General features: G+C 60.0%; 2 protein-coding genes across 9 annotated transcripts in view; both read left to right on the top strand.

Annotated features, from left to right (window-relative positions):
* Positions 1-3,301: 3,301 nt before the first annotated feature.
* Positions 3,302-11,194, top strand: ARID5A (AT-rich interaction domain 5A). Its single transcript, XM_006031194.2, has 7 exons — positions 3,302-3,395; positions 5,003-5,142; positions 7,275-7,443; positions 7,768-7,820; positions 8,198-8,295; positions 8,686-8,812; positions 9,010-11,194. The coding sequence occupies exons 1-7, from the start codon at positions 3,371-3,373 to the stop codon at positions 10,252-10,254; spliced, it is 1,857 nt and encodes a 618-aa protein (XP_006031256.1). The 5' UTR covers positions 3,302-3,370; the 3' UTR covers positions 10,255-11,194.
* Positions 11,195-13,621: 2,427 nt separating this feature from the next.
* Positions 13,622-13,763, top strand: part of KANSL3 (KAT8 regulatory NSL complex subunit 3) — a 37,459-nt gene continuing 37,317 nt past the window's right edge. For 6 of the 8 annotated variants that reach the window (XM_025212790.1, XM_014523426.2, XM_025212788.1 and 3 more), the window contains exon 1: positions 13,681-13,763. The gene's annotated coding sequence lies outside the window, so the exon portion shown is untranslated. The other 2 variants (XM_014523424.2, XM_014523425.2) reach the window with 2 other exon arrangements.

Genomic DNA, 13,763 nt, shown 5'->3' on the forward strand with positions numbered 1-13,763 from the left:
CCAGTTCAGGTGTGATGTCTGGTGGTGTGTCAGAGTTACCAGTAGACTTTTGTTGAGTTTAGATGATGGATGTGTCTGGGATGGTTTGGACAGGGCTGATCCCACCTCAGGCAGGGTTAGGACCAGATGTGACCTCTGCAGGTCTCTTCCAGCCCTACTTCTCTGTGACTCTATGGGTGACTGGAAGCCACAGGCCTTTGTACCCGCTCTATCTGGACCTCAGCCCCATGGAGGGGGCCCTGCCTTGTGGTGTCCCAACCCCTTCTCCTCCTGAAGTCCATGGGAGCTGAGCAGTGTTGGCCTGGCATGTGATGGAGGAACTGTTGCCTTGCCTTCTACAGATGCCCATGGCTAACCCCACGTGGTCAATCTGAAACCCACAGTGCTCTGCCAGTTCCACGCCTGGCTACCTCTGATGCAGGCTGCCATCACTGCTGAGTAGCAGCCACACTCCCCATCGACCCCAGTGGGCATTCACCTCCCTGGACATCCCTGCTTCCCCCTCCACCTCTGTCTCTTTTGTTACCACCGGCTCTCAGGTCTCACTCTGCTGCTCTCCTATCAGTCCCATCAGGGGATTCTGGGGACAGTTCTTCAGAAAGGAGACTTGAACACAGAGGAGGAAGTCATAAAAACCAACTGTGGGCTTCTCAGCTTGTTCACACGCCTCTCCCTTCTCTTGTGCTCAGAGCCATTCCCCCTCTTCCTTCAGCCCCTTCCTTCACAACCCAAAAGAGAGGAAATCATGCTGCCTTGCAGCAAAGATTTTGGCAATGATAGTGACACTGCTCTGAAGCTGGAGTCAGTGAAATTGCAGCTGGAAGGGGCAATAAAGCCCCTACACCACCCTCTCTCACCCTGCTGCTGCTGCCTCTCCCTAGCCCTCCCACCCTGCTCCCCTGGGGGTCCTTCTCCAGGCTCCTCCCTAGGGCACGTAAGTGTGTGGCAGGGTTTGAGGGCACAAAAGTATCCCGATGCCCCTTTATAAATCCCTGGGGCAGCCACACCTTGAATACTGCACCCAATTCTGGTCCCCGCACTTCCAAAAGGAGACAGAAGAACTAGAGAAGGCACAGAGTGCAACAAGGATTTTGCAGCATGGAGGAGCTTCCATATGAGGAGAGACTAATGAGAGAGAGTGAAGTGGATAGATAAATTAGATAGATAGAGTGTGGGGTGGATAGATAGATGCGTAAGCAGAGTGTGGAGTGGATACATGGACAGGTAGAGTATGGGGTGAATAGATAACTGGATAGGGTGGATAGATGGATAGACAGGAGCGAGGGGTGGTAAATGGCAATTCTTATGTTCTTATGAGTCACTTCCTGGACAACAGAGCCTACGGACTGCTTAAATTGGTGGTTCACAACTTTGATAGGAGTCAAGACACCCCTCGTTAGACCTAACATCCCACCTTGTTAGACTGCAGGCCCTGCTTGGACAATGCCAGATATTTGCTTTTGCTTGTTCCTCGATGACAGAACAATCCTGGAGTGATTCTTTGGCAAAGACCTCAGCAAGGTGCCAGCAGGGCTTGGATACTTGATTCCTATTGGAAATCTCTGGGTTTCTCTTGTGAATGGTATACAGTGTTAGCACCCTTCAAAGGAATCATGGCAACCCCAGGTGAGAATCACCAGTGTCAGTGTGTTAAGGCCATGTGGAAGCCTGGCTGGTATCGGTGTCCTGGCGCCTGCAGCTCTTCTGAGCAGAGACACTGCAGGAGGCAGAACCATGGGGGCACAGTAGTTCCAGCAACATGGACCTGGTCCCACTGCTGTAACCACATGGGTGCAAGGGTTTTACCGCCATACAGGAGGCATGAAACCACTGCCCCAATGGCTCCACCGCCCCTACAGTTCAATGCACCTTCTGTCCACCCAGAGGCTTTGCTGGGCTGCTGTTAAGACGGAGTTTCAATGTAGCTGCAATGGCATGAATGACCAGCTTGCAAACTCCTTCTCTGTTGGTACGGCCGTTATGGATGCAAATTGAGAGCGTCAGGTTTATTAGCAGCACTGGACTTGCTACTGAGCTAAGAGACTCCATCTGCACCTGTCCGGTCAGTTTTGAGGGTAAGTCATGAGTCTTAATTGAAATAAAGCCCTTTTGCCATGGGAGCGGAAGCTGGAGAGAAAGACCAGATTTATTTACAGGCTCCAATGCTGTCAGTTGGCTCCGTAAGAAGGGCCCGGAAATAGCAGAAAGGGGAATTGAAACAAGGCTGTTAGAGAAAGCTGCTGCTAGAGCCGGTCAGAAGCAGCCAGCCGCGATGTCTTTGGGAGCCCTGGCTGGGCCTCAAAAAGGACTTGGGAAGCCGAGAGTGTCCAGGGGGAGCAGCAGCCAGGATGTTGACAGCCGTGGCAGCAGCGAGCCTGAAAAGTCCATAGCAGTGATTCTCAGCTGGAGGAGCCGGGAGACTCCTCGAAGGGGAACTGTCTGGTGTGCAAACGCCTACACAATTCACAAGAAAAATACTGCGATTTCTCATCCACAGTGTCCCAACCCTCCTACCCTACTGGTGTCGTGCTGAGGTCTTTGCCATAGAAGAATGGCTCTAGGACAGTGGTTTTCAACCTGTGGTCTGTGGAGCCCTGGGAGGCTGCAGGCTGTGGCTAAGGGGCCTGCAAAAGATGACCGCAATCAATCAAGAGTATGTGAATATCCACCCTTACAATTCAAAGGGGTCTGTGCCTCTGTTTGAAATTCCCAAAGAGGTCCGCAAATGAAAAAAGGTTGAAAACTACTGCTGTAGGATTTTGCCAGCATCAAGAAATGAGTGAAAGCGAAGAGTGGAGGTTGACTGGCGGGGAACTGGAGTCTAACACGGGGCCCCTCGACCTAAGAGTTCAGGGTCTGGACTCTAAGGGGGACCCTTTGATCCATCCAGGGAAGTCTGGAGTCTAACACAGGAGAGACTGGAGAAGACTGGGACCCTGCTTGGCCGGGGGCGGACACTCGCCCACCGGATCCCGGGTGAGGGACCAGGGCCGTGGATCGCCGTACCCCTCCAGCAGGGGGCGAAGGTGGGACTACAACTCCCAGGGTGCCCCGGATCGGGGAGGCGGGGCCCTACGGAGATGGGCAGCGCGTGGGGCCAATGGGCGGCCGGGGCCGGCGGGGCAGCGCGGCTGCCGGGCGCGGAGCTCAGTCGGGCTCGGGAGCGCTCGATGGAGCGGGCGTCGCGGGGCCGTGGATCGCCGTACCCCTCCAGCAGGGGGCGAAGGTGGGACTACAACTCCCAGGGTGCCCCGGATCGGGGAGGCGGGGCCCTACGGAGATGGGCAGCGCGTGGGGCCAATGGGCGGCCGGGGCCGGCGGGGCAGCGCGGCTGCCGGGCGCGGAGCTCAGTCGGGCTCGGGAGCGCTCGATGGAGCGGGCGTCGCGGGGCTGGGGTGAGCGTCGCGCGGGGGGGGGCGTGTCGCCGTAGCCGGGGCTTCCCGGGCGCATGGCGTGGGCTGCCCGGCTCCCTCCACTGCCGGGCCTGCCTCAGTTTCCCTGTGTGCAGGAGGCGGGGGGCGCCGCCGCCCTTACCCCCTTGTGGAGTCCTGGCGGGGGGAGCCCCCCAGCTGCGACCCGGAGGTGGGGAAGCTCTGTCCCGGTGCCAGGGGGCACCATAGATAGGGCTGGCAGGGGAGAAGGGGCCGTGCCCAGCGGGGGCACATCACGGGGCTGCGGGGCATGGAGCTTCCCGGAATCGGCGTCACGGCCGGTACCGCCCGCGCTGGGCGTGTGCCAGGGCCCGGGGGGCTGCTTGTCTCCCCGCTCACACGAGCTGGGCTGGGAGCGCCTGCATCCCCGGGGCGCGGGCAGGCATACGCATGTGTGTGTCCGGGATACCTGGGTTCCCCACAGGACTTGGCAGCACCTTGGTGCTTGCCATCGGTCCCATCTCTCCCAGCTCAGCTGTGGCTTAGCTCCCCGTGCCTCAGTTTCCCCCACTCCACAGAGTGGGAGCAGTTGTGGGCAAGTGTTCAGCATGGGTTTGGTGGCTGAGGCTGTCTTGCCCCCCTCAGGTACAGGCCTGAGCCACAGAAACACCAGACTCCCTTTCGCTGCCTGCCTGCCTCCTAGGAGGTCCGTTTTCCATGGCTGTTAGCTCCATCACCAGACCGGTGCTGGGGACTGCTGCTAATAAGCCAACGTGGAGCATGGGGCAGAGGGGCATCACCCCATCTGGGACTTGTCTGGATCCCCCTGTGCCCCCCTGATGTGCTGAGATCTGGGAGGCAAGGGCTGGAGGCTGGGATCTCCCCTCTACCCAGTGCTTGCTGGGAAGGATGGCAGAGATGTCCCATCTGCCGTGGGCGGGGCAGGGCCGGGAACAGGACGTCCTGGGGGCTGGCAAGAGGCCCGTTCTCTGCGGCTGCAAGCCGGGTGGGAGCTGAGTCTGCATGGGGGGAGATGGTGGTGCCCCAGGGGCCATGTGTGAGGGATGGAGGTCTCGGCACTGGTGGGTTGTGAGCCAAGTGAGGGTCCCGTGGGGCATCAGCGTCGTGGTGTTCCCCACCCCCATGCCAGGGGGCTATGCAGGGTCTCCTCAGGGAGGCAGGGTCTTGGGGGGGCTGGACAACATCTTGGCAGTGTCACAGTGTGGCACCAGGGTCCCCACAGCAGGCCTGAGGCAAAGCTGGGAGGCTCCGTGGCCAAGGGGGGTACAACTAGGGGACTGTCAGCCGGGGCTGGGATGAGGGGTCTTGGCCAGCTCCAGCTGCTAGAGGCACCTGCCTTGGCCATGCCAGGGCTGCTGAGGCAGCAGGGGGGACATGCGCAGCTCTCCCCCGGTTCCAGGAAGCCGCCCCGAAAGCGAAAGTGCAGGGTGCTGTTGATAAATGCAGGAAACGTGTTGGCTACATAGCCTCATTCTTGGAAAGCCCAGCATGAGCCCTCTCTGCCCCCCACCCCCTGCCAACTGGCTGGGTGGCCTGAACTGCCCTTGCACTGGGGACAGGCATCTGCCAGGCTCCCTCCTCAGTGGCCTGTCTCCTCTTCCTCCCCACAGCCCCTAGTCCCAAAGGGAAACACCAGAAGAAGGTGCCGCCTGCCATGGAGGAGGAGAGTGTGTGTCAGCCAGGTGCTGCTGATGCTGCTGCACCAGATGCTGAGGAGAACCCAGGTCCCACTGACCCCACAGCCCAGGCGGTGAGTGAGATGGGGCACCACATCCCCTTCTGAGGGTCCTGGGATGCGCCCGAGTGCTGGGAGATGAAGAAGTTGTGAGGAGCCATGTCTTCAGCTGCCCCCGCGAGCCAGCATGGGGGCTTGGGGCTAGTCCAGCCTGCATGCACAGCACTTGAACCACTCCAAGCAGGCTCCTACTGGCCTCAGTCTTGGCTGCTTGTCGCCAGCATCCATGGCTGGGTCAGGCCAGGGTTGGTCCTGTTCCTTCTGGACTGAGGGGCAGCAGCACAAGTTATGTGTCCCAGGGCGAGCATGGGGGCAGGGGCAGGTGGGTGTTTGTTCCCTGGCCCCCTGTGCCCTCTCCCTGGCATTGAGGCAGGGGAGAGTTGGAGGAGCTCCATGGAGCGGTGGGTTCCAGGCCAGGCTGGGGGTTACAGCTGGGCATGACCCACAGTGTGGAAACCCAGCCCTACACCCTGACATCCAGTGTTGGTAACCCCAAAAGGGGACTGCTGGCTACACACAAGGCCCCCACAGCTCTTCCTGGCTTCTAGTTCCATTGTTGGAGGCTGCTGCCTATGTGGCAGCTGAACGAGTGTGCCAGTCTCTCTCTCATGTGCATAAGTGTGTGTGGGGGGGGTCACAGCCATGACGGAGCATCCCATGGTGCCCTGGACCGCAGCACAGCCAGGGTGGTGCTGCCCATCACGGCATTAAAGTACATGGGTTCTGGGATGCATGTCAGGTCTTGCCTTGAGGCTGGGAGCTCCCCAGAGCCTCTGTCAGTGTCTGGACCCTAAGCCCCCGGCCGGCACCTTCCATAAGGCCGTGGCCTGGCATGGAGGTGCCACCACTGTGGACATCTAATTGGTTGGATGTCCTGGAGCTGTTATGAGAGGCATCCTTACCTTCAGAACCAGACCCATGGGGTCTTCCTGGCATGTTGTCTCCTAGCACCAGGAAACACATAGGGCCTGAGGGGGGCACTGGTCATCCCTGACCAGTTAGTTGCAGGGTAGAGGGGAGATTTCTCCCCTTCAAGGCCAGGGGCCGGAGCATCTCAGTGCTGAACCCAAGCTGCCTCCACCCCATGGGGCATGAGAGACAGCAGGGGTGGCTGGGCAGGGCCAAAGATATCCAGCAAAGCCAGGCCTGCAGTGGGCAAGATGAGTTTGTTGGGTCTCAGTCCAACTTCTGCCAGGCAAGAGACCCCCTCCATGCCCTATTGGGGCAGGCATACGTGGGCAGGGACTCTGCCAAGGTCCTGGCAGGCTTGGGGAGGAATGGGATAGCAAGCCGGAGATGTGCCCAGCAGCTCTGCCCCCTCTCCCCACTTCCCCTGCCTGATCTCAACTCTGCTGGGGCTTAAAAAAACAAACCTCCCCCCATCCTCAGAGGCTGGGTCTGTCTCCGCCTGCGGCGAAGAGACACAGAAGAAGTGGCGGAAGAGGAGAAAAAAAAGCAAAGAAAGGGGTCTCCAGAGCCAAGCAGCTGCTTTGCCCTAAAATAGCAGCGAGTTTTCTAACTCCGGAAAGCACAGAGCAAACACGGAGCGGTGTTTTCAGCCCGGCGTGAGGCTGGGGGAGCAGAGAGGGAGCGAGAATCTCGGTCATTCTGTTTTCCTGGAAACCGTTCCCCGTTCGCGCTCCGCTCTGACCAACTTGGCCACCTGCCCGGGTGGGAGGAGCCATGGCTGTTTCTGCTAGAGCCGGTTGGGTGCTGTGGGCCATGGGGCTGGGAGCGGGGAAAAGGCCCCAGAGGCATGGGGGTGGGCTCTGGTGATGAGGTAGGACGGCAAAGGCAGTGTTGACTTCTGAGGAGCCATGGGACATGTCTTGCCCTGGGAGTCTGGGCTGCCACCTGGGACTTCAGGGTCTTCCAACAGGCTCTCGCCAGTTGGGGCCCAGACTCCTGGGCTCTGTCTCTGGCTGCTCTTGCGGTCAGGGCAACGGGGAACTCGGAGCCTGGACTCGGGTTCTCTCTTTCTCTGGCTGCTTTAGGAGTAGGGCAGGCTCTTGTGGTCAGAGCAATGGGGGGTTTGGGGCTTGGACTCCTGGGTTCCCCTCGGCTCTGCCAGGACCATGGCCGAGGTTGCGCCGGCTTTGGCAGCTCCCGGCCCCCGTGGCTGAGCGTGGGGCTGTCTCTCTCTGCAGGCCAGTGGCTCTGAGGGGGAGCAGAGGGACCCCGCGGGGGAGCTGGGCGAGGACACAGCCTTGAGCGGTGAGAAGGAGGAGGAGCAGGCCTTCCTCGTTGGGCTCTACAAATTCATGAAGGAACGGCGCACGCCCATTGAAAGGATCCCCCACCTCGGCTTTAAGCAGAGTATGTCCCCTGGCACCTCTCGGGGCCTCCCAGTATCCTTTGCTGGTCCCAAATCTGCCAGACTTCTTTACTGACAGCCACAGGCAAGACTCCTGTCTGTGTGGCACCTTGCCTGTGCCAGGCTGGCCTGGGCAGGGCCCTGATGTGGCAGCACCCCAGGGAGGGCCGCGGCCGGGTCCTGTGGTCGCTGCAACCCCCCAGCATGGCTGAGGTCCCCCAGGCCCACCTGAGCAGGTTGAGGGGGGGCAGTACTCTGGCTAGGGCACGAGGATGGTTCCCCCCGGGCCCTGCCCTCACTCTGCTCCCGTCCGTGTGTCTGTCCAGTTAACCTGTGGAAGATCTACAAGGCCGTGGAGAAGCTGGGTGCCTACGAGCTGGTGAGCAGAGGGGAGGGGCCGGGATCACATCCTCTGGGCCTTGTGCCCAGCTGGTGACTGCCTATACTGGCCCTGGCATAGGGGGCAGCAGAGCTCCAGCCATGGGGCAAGGCAAGGGGAGCTTCTGGGCTCTCCTAGCTTGCTGAGCTGGGCTGGGGCCATGGGGACCAAAGCTTGGAGCCAGATCCCAGCTGATTTTGGCCCCTGGGGATGGGTGGGAGAGCAAGTCAGAACTTGGCAATGCTCCAGCTGCAGGACTCCTGAGCTGTCATCGCCCTCCAGATCAGGGCTCTGCTCGTCCAGCCATGCCCTAGGGCAGGGGCACATGAGGAAGGCGCTGGGCACATCCTGGGGCCCTCACCTCCCTCCCACCACAGGTCACAGGCAGGCGGCTCTGGAAGAACGTCTATGATGAGCTGGGCGGGAGTCCTGGCAGCACCAGCGCAGCCACCTGCACCCGGCGCCACTATGAGAGGTATGAACCCCTACTGCCCCACGTGCCACCTCACCCGTCTACTCCCTTGCTCATGGCCTGGGGGACCCCAGGTCTCAGCTCCAGGCCCTGCCAGTGTCCCTGTTTGTACTCCATCCAGTGACTCTCTGTGCCTCAGTTTCCCCAAGGGTGCAATGAGGGCTGATATGCTGGCCTGGCAGGGAAGTGTGTGACACCCTCAGACCCCATGATGGGACCACTGGCTGTACTCACCAGGATCTAGTGCCACCTCTGGAGTGACCACAGGGCCATGGGCCGCTGTTGTGTGCTGGTTGCCTGGCTTCATTGCAGCTGCTGCTCTGGCTGGCAGGACCAGGCCCAGTGCTGGCCACGGCTGCAGCCTCTTGATGGCATGTGCTCCTTTCCTGGCAGGCTGGTTCTCCCATATGTGCGGCACCTGAAGGGCGAGGATGACAAGCCACTGCCCCCCACCAAGCCCCGGAAGCAGTACAAGGTCTCCAAGGAGCTGCGGACCAAGAAGGAGAAGAGCCGGCAGCAGGTGCAATGGTTGGGGGGGAGAAGCTGACGTGGGCTCATCCCCAGGGTCCCCTCCAGGACCACCCCATGCATGGAGCCTTGGGATCTGGGTACCAGGGGCAGCAGGGAGAAGGAACACAGCTGGCCGGGAGCCTAGGGTGGGAGAGCGGTGGGCCCAGGGGCCACATCTCACCCATGCCCCAATCCCTCTGGTTGTAGATTCCGCTGGAGAAGACAAAGCTGGATGCTGCCTCCACTCCCCAGCCTGGCAGGGAGGTGGTGCTGGAGCAGAACCAGCCCCGGGATCCCAGTGAGGTGGCCCAGCCCCCCACCAACTGCCATGGCCACTGTGAGGCCCTTGGCTGCTCGGAGGCATACCAGCGCCTCTTCTCCAGCTTCTACTTCAAAGGCAACCACCCCATCATGTCCCCCCTGGCCAAGAAGAAGCTGCTGGCTCAGGTGAGCAAAGCCGAGGCCCTGCACTGCCCCGAGGGCCATTGCCGTGAGGGCTGGATGTCAACTGGCCCCTGCCACAGCCCCGACCACAGTGCTGCCAAGCCCCAACGCCGTGAGGATGGCTGGAGCCCTGGGCCACAGCGGGATGACACCGTGGACCCAGCCCACTCCTGCCCCCCGAGCACAAATGGGGGGGCGCTGAGCCCACAGGCTGAAGAAGGGAGCCTGGGGCGACGCCTCTCACCGGTGCCCACCACCTTCACCGGCTGCTTCCGGGCCTACCGGGGAGAAGTGCTGAAGCCTATGAGTTGCCGCCCACTCCGGGCCCCTGCCGGCTTCCCTGATGCCTCCTTCCTCCGCCAGCCTCCCAGCAAGGACCCACCCCTGCTTGATCACCCACGGGGGGAGCTCAGAGAGCCCCTGGAGGGGACGGGCTTCCGGCAAGGCAGCAAGGCTTTGGCTTTCCCTGCCAGCAAAGCCTGTTGGGTGGCTCCCATAACGAGCTTGGCTAGAGTCAGCCCTCAGCCATCCAAGTCTGGGCAGAGCCCGGGGCTGGGCAAACGTGGGCCAGAAGATGGCAGCTTTGGCCCTGGGAAGAAGCTGAGGGCCGTGTCCCCGTTTGTCAGGGAGGCAGAGCCGCGGGAGGCTTCGCCTGGCCTAGCCAAGCCACAGGCCATGGCACCTGGCTTTCCCACACTGCTGCCACCACCCGGCCCAGATGCCTACACAGGGACGATGCTGAGGTTTCCATTGAGCTTGACTGGCTCCAGGGAATCATCGCCACTCGCACCATCCCTCAGTCCCTTTGTCATCCCAGCCTTCCCAGGCCCTGTGATCACTGCCTCTGCCCAGGCCTCTGAGCTGTGCCGGCCACTGGCGACCAGCCTGGCGCACTACCCCACATCCTATGACAGCTCACAGCGGCACCGCCTCTATCCTGTCGCCACATGGCACAGCCAGCCTGCCTATGCCTCCCCCCACGGCTTCCACCGCCCCACCAAGCTGTAGCCTCTGGCCAAGACATTCTGGGCCAGGACATAGGGGCTTGGTGTGATGTGCCAGGCCACCTGGGAACATGTGATCCACCCACATAGGCTCCACCATAGCTACGGATCCCACAGTCACGTGACAAAGGGCCAAGGGAAAGCATCACGTGATCCGGACCTTGGGACCATGGAACTGTTGGGATCTGACGCTGTCCCCCTTGACAGGGCTCTTGTAGCAATGTGTTATGGGAAGGGGCTTTATATAAAGTCAGAGCATGTTGGAGGGGTCTCACAATCGTGCTGTGGACTTTGGTGATAAACCTGCCATGAGGAAGAGAGCCCCTGGGGTCTCCTGGCTCTTGGGAGCCGGTGCAGGGCAGGGCAGGGGAGGGGAAGGGAAGGGGACCTGTGCCTAAATCAAGTGGAGTTGGGTATGCAAGTGTGCATCTGAGTAAGCATGTGTGTGACACTGGTGAGTATGACTGTTTGTGTGTGTGATGGACTGAATGTGTACGTGTCTGTACGAGTGCATATTGTGTGACTGCGTGCTTGTCAGTGTGTGATACACCGAATATGCGTGTGTTCATGATGGACCGAATGCGGGTGTGTCTGCATATATGATAGTGCATGCAAGTGTGTGATGGACTGAATGTGTCTGTGTGACTGTTTATGAGCATGTGATGGAGCGAATGTGCATGTGACTGCAAGGGTAGGATTGTGTGCATGACTGCATGTTTGAGTGTGATGGATTGAATATGCATGTATCTGTATGACTGCATGTTTGTGAGGGTGTGACAGACTGAATATGTGGGTCTCTGTGCATGCGTGTCTGTGTGTGTGACAGGGTCAGGAACAAGCCCTTTCAAAGGAGGCGGGCGCTCCTATATCATATTGTCTGCAATATAATACACCTTGGTTTTGAAAGGCAGAGCAAAGAATAAAAGATTTTTTCTTGTACCGAGTACTGGAGTAGCAGCAACCAGGGATTCCAGCCTGCTCTGTGTTCTGCTTCTTGGGGATTGCAGCAGGTTTGGTGCTTAGTTTCACCTACCAAATGGCAGCCCTGTGCCCATGTTTCCCGCCTATTTCATGCACCCAGTTTCTAGGGGAAGGGAAAATCTGGGTGCTGCTGAGAGATTGCTACAAGTGATCAACTTTTGGGGCAGGTGTGGCCCATATTAAGCCCTGCCTCTTTCTGCTCTGGCCCTGCCCCCCAGTAGGCTTCATGTCACAAGGGTGCAGGACTGGGCACTACCATGGCTTTTGGTTCTGACAGGATCCCTTTGAGGATATGCCCATCAGGGACCTGGGCAACTAGCAGACAGTGTTAGCTCAAGAGGTGATGTGGTCCTACCACTTTTTTGCCTTGGCTTTCAGCCCATGGGTCTCCTTCTGGTCCTCTGGCATCCCACAATGCTCTGTGCTCTCTCGTTCCAAGGGGTGTGGAGGGTGAGTAGTCACTAGGGGCCAGTGGCGCAGTGCCATGAATGAGGCTTTCTTCTGTTTTCCTCTGTTCCTGGGAGACTGCTAAGTGTCCTGCCTTGTGGGGAAAGGCTGAAAAAACGGGGGTGATGTAGCTTGGGGAAATGAAGAGTGAGGCCAATTTGATCACCTTCTTCAAACCCCTGAAGGATGATGATGGAGAAGATGGAGATGAGCCGCAAGGGACAGGACTAGGAACCATGACTTTGAGCTGCAGCAGGGGAAACTGAGGCTGGAGACGAGGCACTTTCTGACGATTGGGATCCAGCCTTGGAATGGGCTGCCGGGGAGGGAAATCTCCATTCCCCAGACATTTTCAAGTGCAGGTTGGATGGACACTTGGATGAACTGCTTTAGGGAAAGCTGATTCTGTCTACAGCAGGGGGCTGGACTGGATAGGACCTTGTAAGGCCCCTTCCAGCCTGATCTTTTTCTAGGTCCCTACTGCATATAAACAGCTAAGGCATGTCTCAGCTGTCCACAATGGCCTTCTGGGACATGGCAAGGGGTTCTGGATGGGAGGAGAGCAGTGGGTGTGCTAGAGCTTGACTCGAGCAAGTGTGGTCAGAGTTAGACTCACAGAGCAGCCAGGCTGGACCAGCCCCATCCAACCCCTGCTGACACGTCCTTGTCTGAGCTGTTCCTAACACCACACAACACTCCAGGGACCTTGAGAGCCCCTGGCTGTGTCCCAGGTGAAGCCAGGAGAGGGCTGGTGGCACCCTGCTGCTGCTGGGTGGCTTCAGTGCCCTTGAGAGACCTCAGGCAGAGACTATGCCCTTGCTGCAGAGGAAGCCAAGCCCCTTTTGTACCTGTCTGACTTGGTGTGGGGGTGGGCAGGATGCCTGACCTCAATGCTGCATCAATCCCACCCTGAGTGGAGGGGCAAGACCTTCTAGCCAGAACCCTCTAGATTTGAGTCCTAGCAGAAGTACAGGCCCAGCCCAGTCACCTTCCCAGCAAAGCCCTGGGAAATGCCAAGACCCTCCCTGTATTTGCTGGGGGGACAATGCTCTTGCCCAGGCAGCCATGCAGAGCTGCCCTTGGCCACGAGGTGGCATCATGCCTCCGTGTACCCGCCCCCTGGTGGCCGTGGGCAGGGCAGCTGTTGCGCTTCCGTGGCAGTAGCAGGGGGACCAGGGGGGATCAGGGTGACAAGTTGAAGTGGGGGTGGGAGATGGGCCAGCTTGGGAGGGGGTGGCGCTCGGGAGGGATTAGGGCCAGTTTGAGCAAGTGCCACCGACTCCAGTGTGGCCACGAGCTGGCAGTGCTGAGATTCGGGGGCGCTGTGGCATCATCTCCAGGCAAGACCCTCTAGCCAGGACCCTCCGGCGTTGAGTCCCAGCAAGAGCGTTGGCCAAGCCCAGTTGCCCTCCCCAGCCAAGGCCCACCCAGCGCTGCTGAGGAAGAGGGAAACCAGCGATCCCTGTAGCAACAGAAGAGAGGAAAATGCCTTCCCCACCTGACATTCATAGATTCATAGATGCTAGGGTCGGAAGGGACCTCAATAGATCATTGAGTCCGACCCCCTGCATAGGCAGGAAGGAGTGCTGGGTCTAGACATGGCGACTAGCAAGGCCCAGAGGCCTGGGACACTCTCCCTCCATTGCTGGGGGGCTTTCTATGCACCAGGCAGCACCGGTGCTGTCCCGCCAAACCAGGGGCGGGCTGGGCTGGGCTTTCACAGAAGGACCTGGAGTTGGCTGCCAGGGGTGGCATTTGGACATCTGGGCCTGGGTCTTGTGGGTGCTGCTGGACCAGGCTGGGGTGGGCGCAGGCCCAGCCCCGCCGCTGCCCTGGCCACTAGGTGGCAGCGCTCGTTCCCCTGCGCCTGGCCCCGGAGATCACTGCCCAGACGGCCCCAGCCCCGCCGCGCTCCGGGCTCCGCTCCGTGGATCCCACACTCCGGGCTTTTTGGTCGGCGCATGCGTAGGAGGCGGGAGACTCCGCTCCGGTAATTCCTCGTTCCGGGCGTTGCGGCCTGCCGGACAATGGCGCGTGCGCAGTAGGCGGCAAGCCCAGGCCCGAGGCGGCCGCGGGCCCTGGGCT

This window comes from Alligator sinensis, unplaced genomic scaffold (assembly GCF_000455745.1).
Source record: "Alligator sinensis unplaced genomic scaffold, ASM45574v1 scaffold453_1, whole genome shotgun sequence".
In the NCBI taxonomy this organism is placed as follows: Eukaryota; Metazoa; Chordata; order Crocodylia; family Alligatoridae; genus Alligator; species Alligator sinensis.

Excerpts from the sequence above, each read along its gene's own strand:
- ARID5A (XM_006031194.2), top strand. The coding sequence starts at position 3,371 with ATGGAGCGGGCGTCGCGGGGCTGGG. Across the intron at positions 3,396-5,002 it reads GCGGGCGTCGCGGGGCTGGG|CCCCTAGTCCCAAAGGGAAA; the intron begins GTGAGCGTCGCG and ends TCCTCCCCACAG. Across the intron at positions 8,813-9,009 it reads AGGAGAAGAGCCGGCAGCAG|ATTCCGCTGGAGAAGACAAA; the intron begins GTGCAATGGTTG and ends CTCTGGTTGTAG.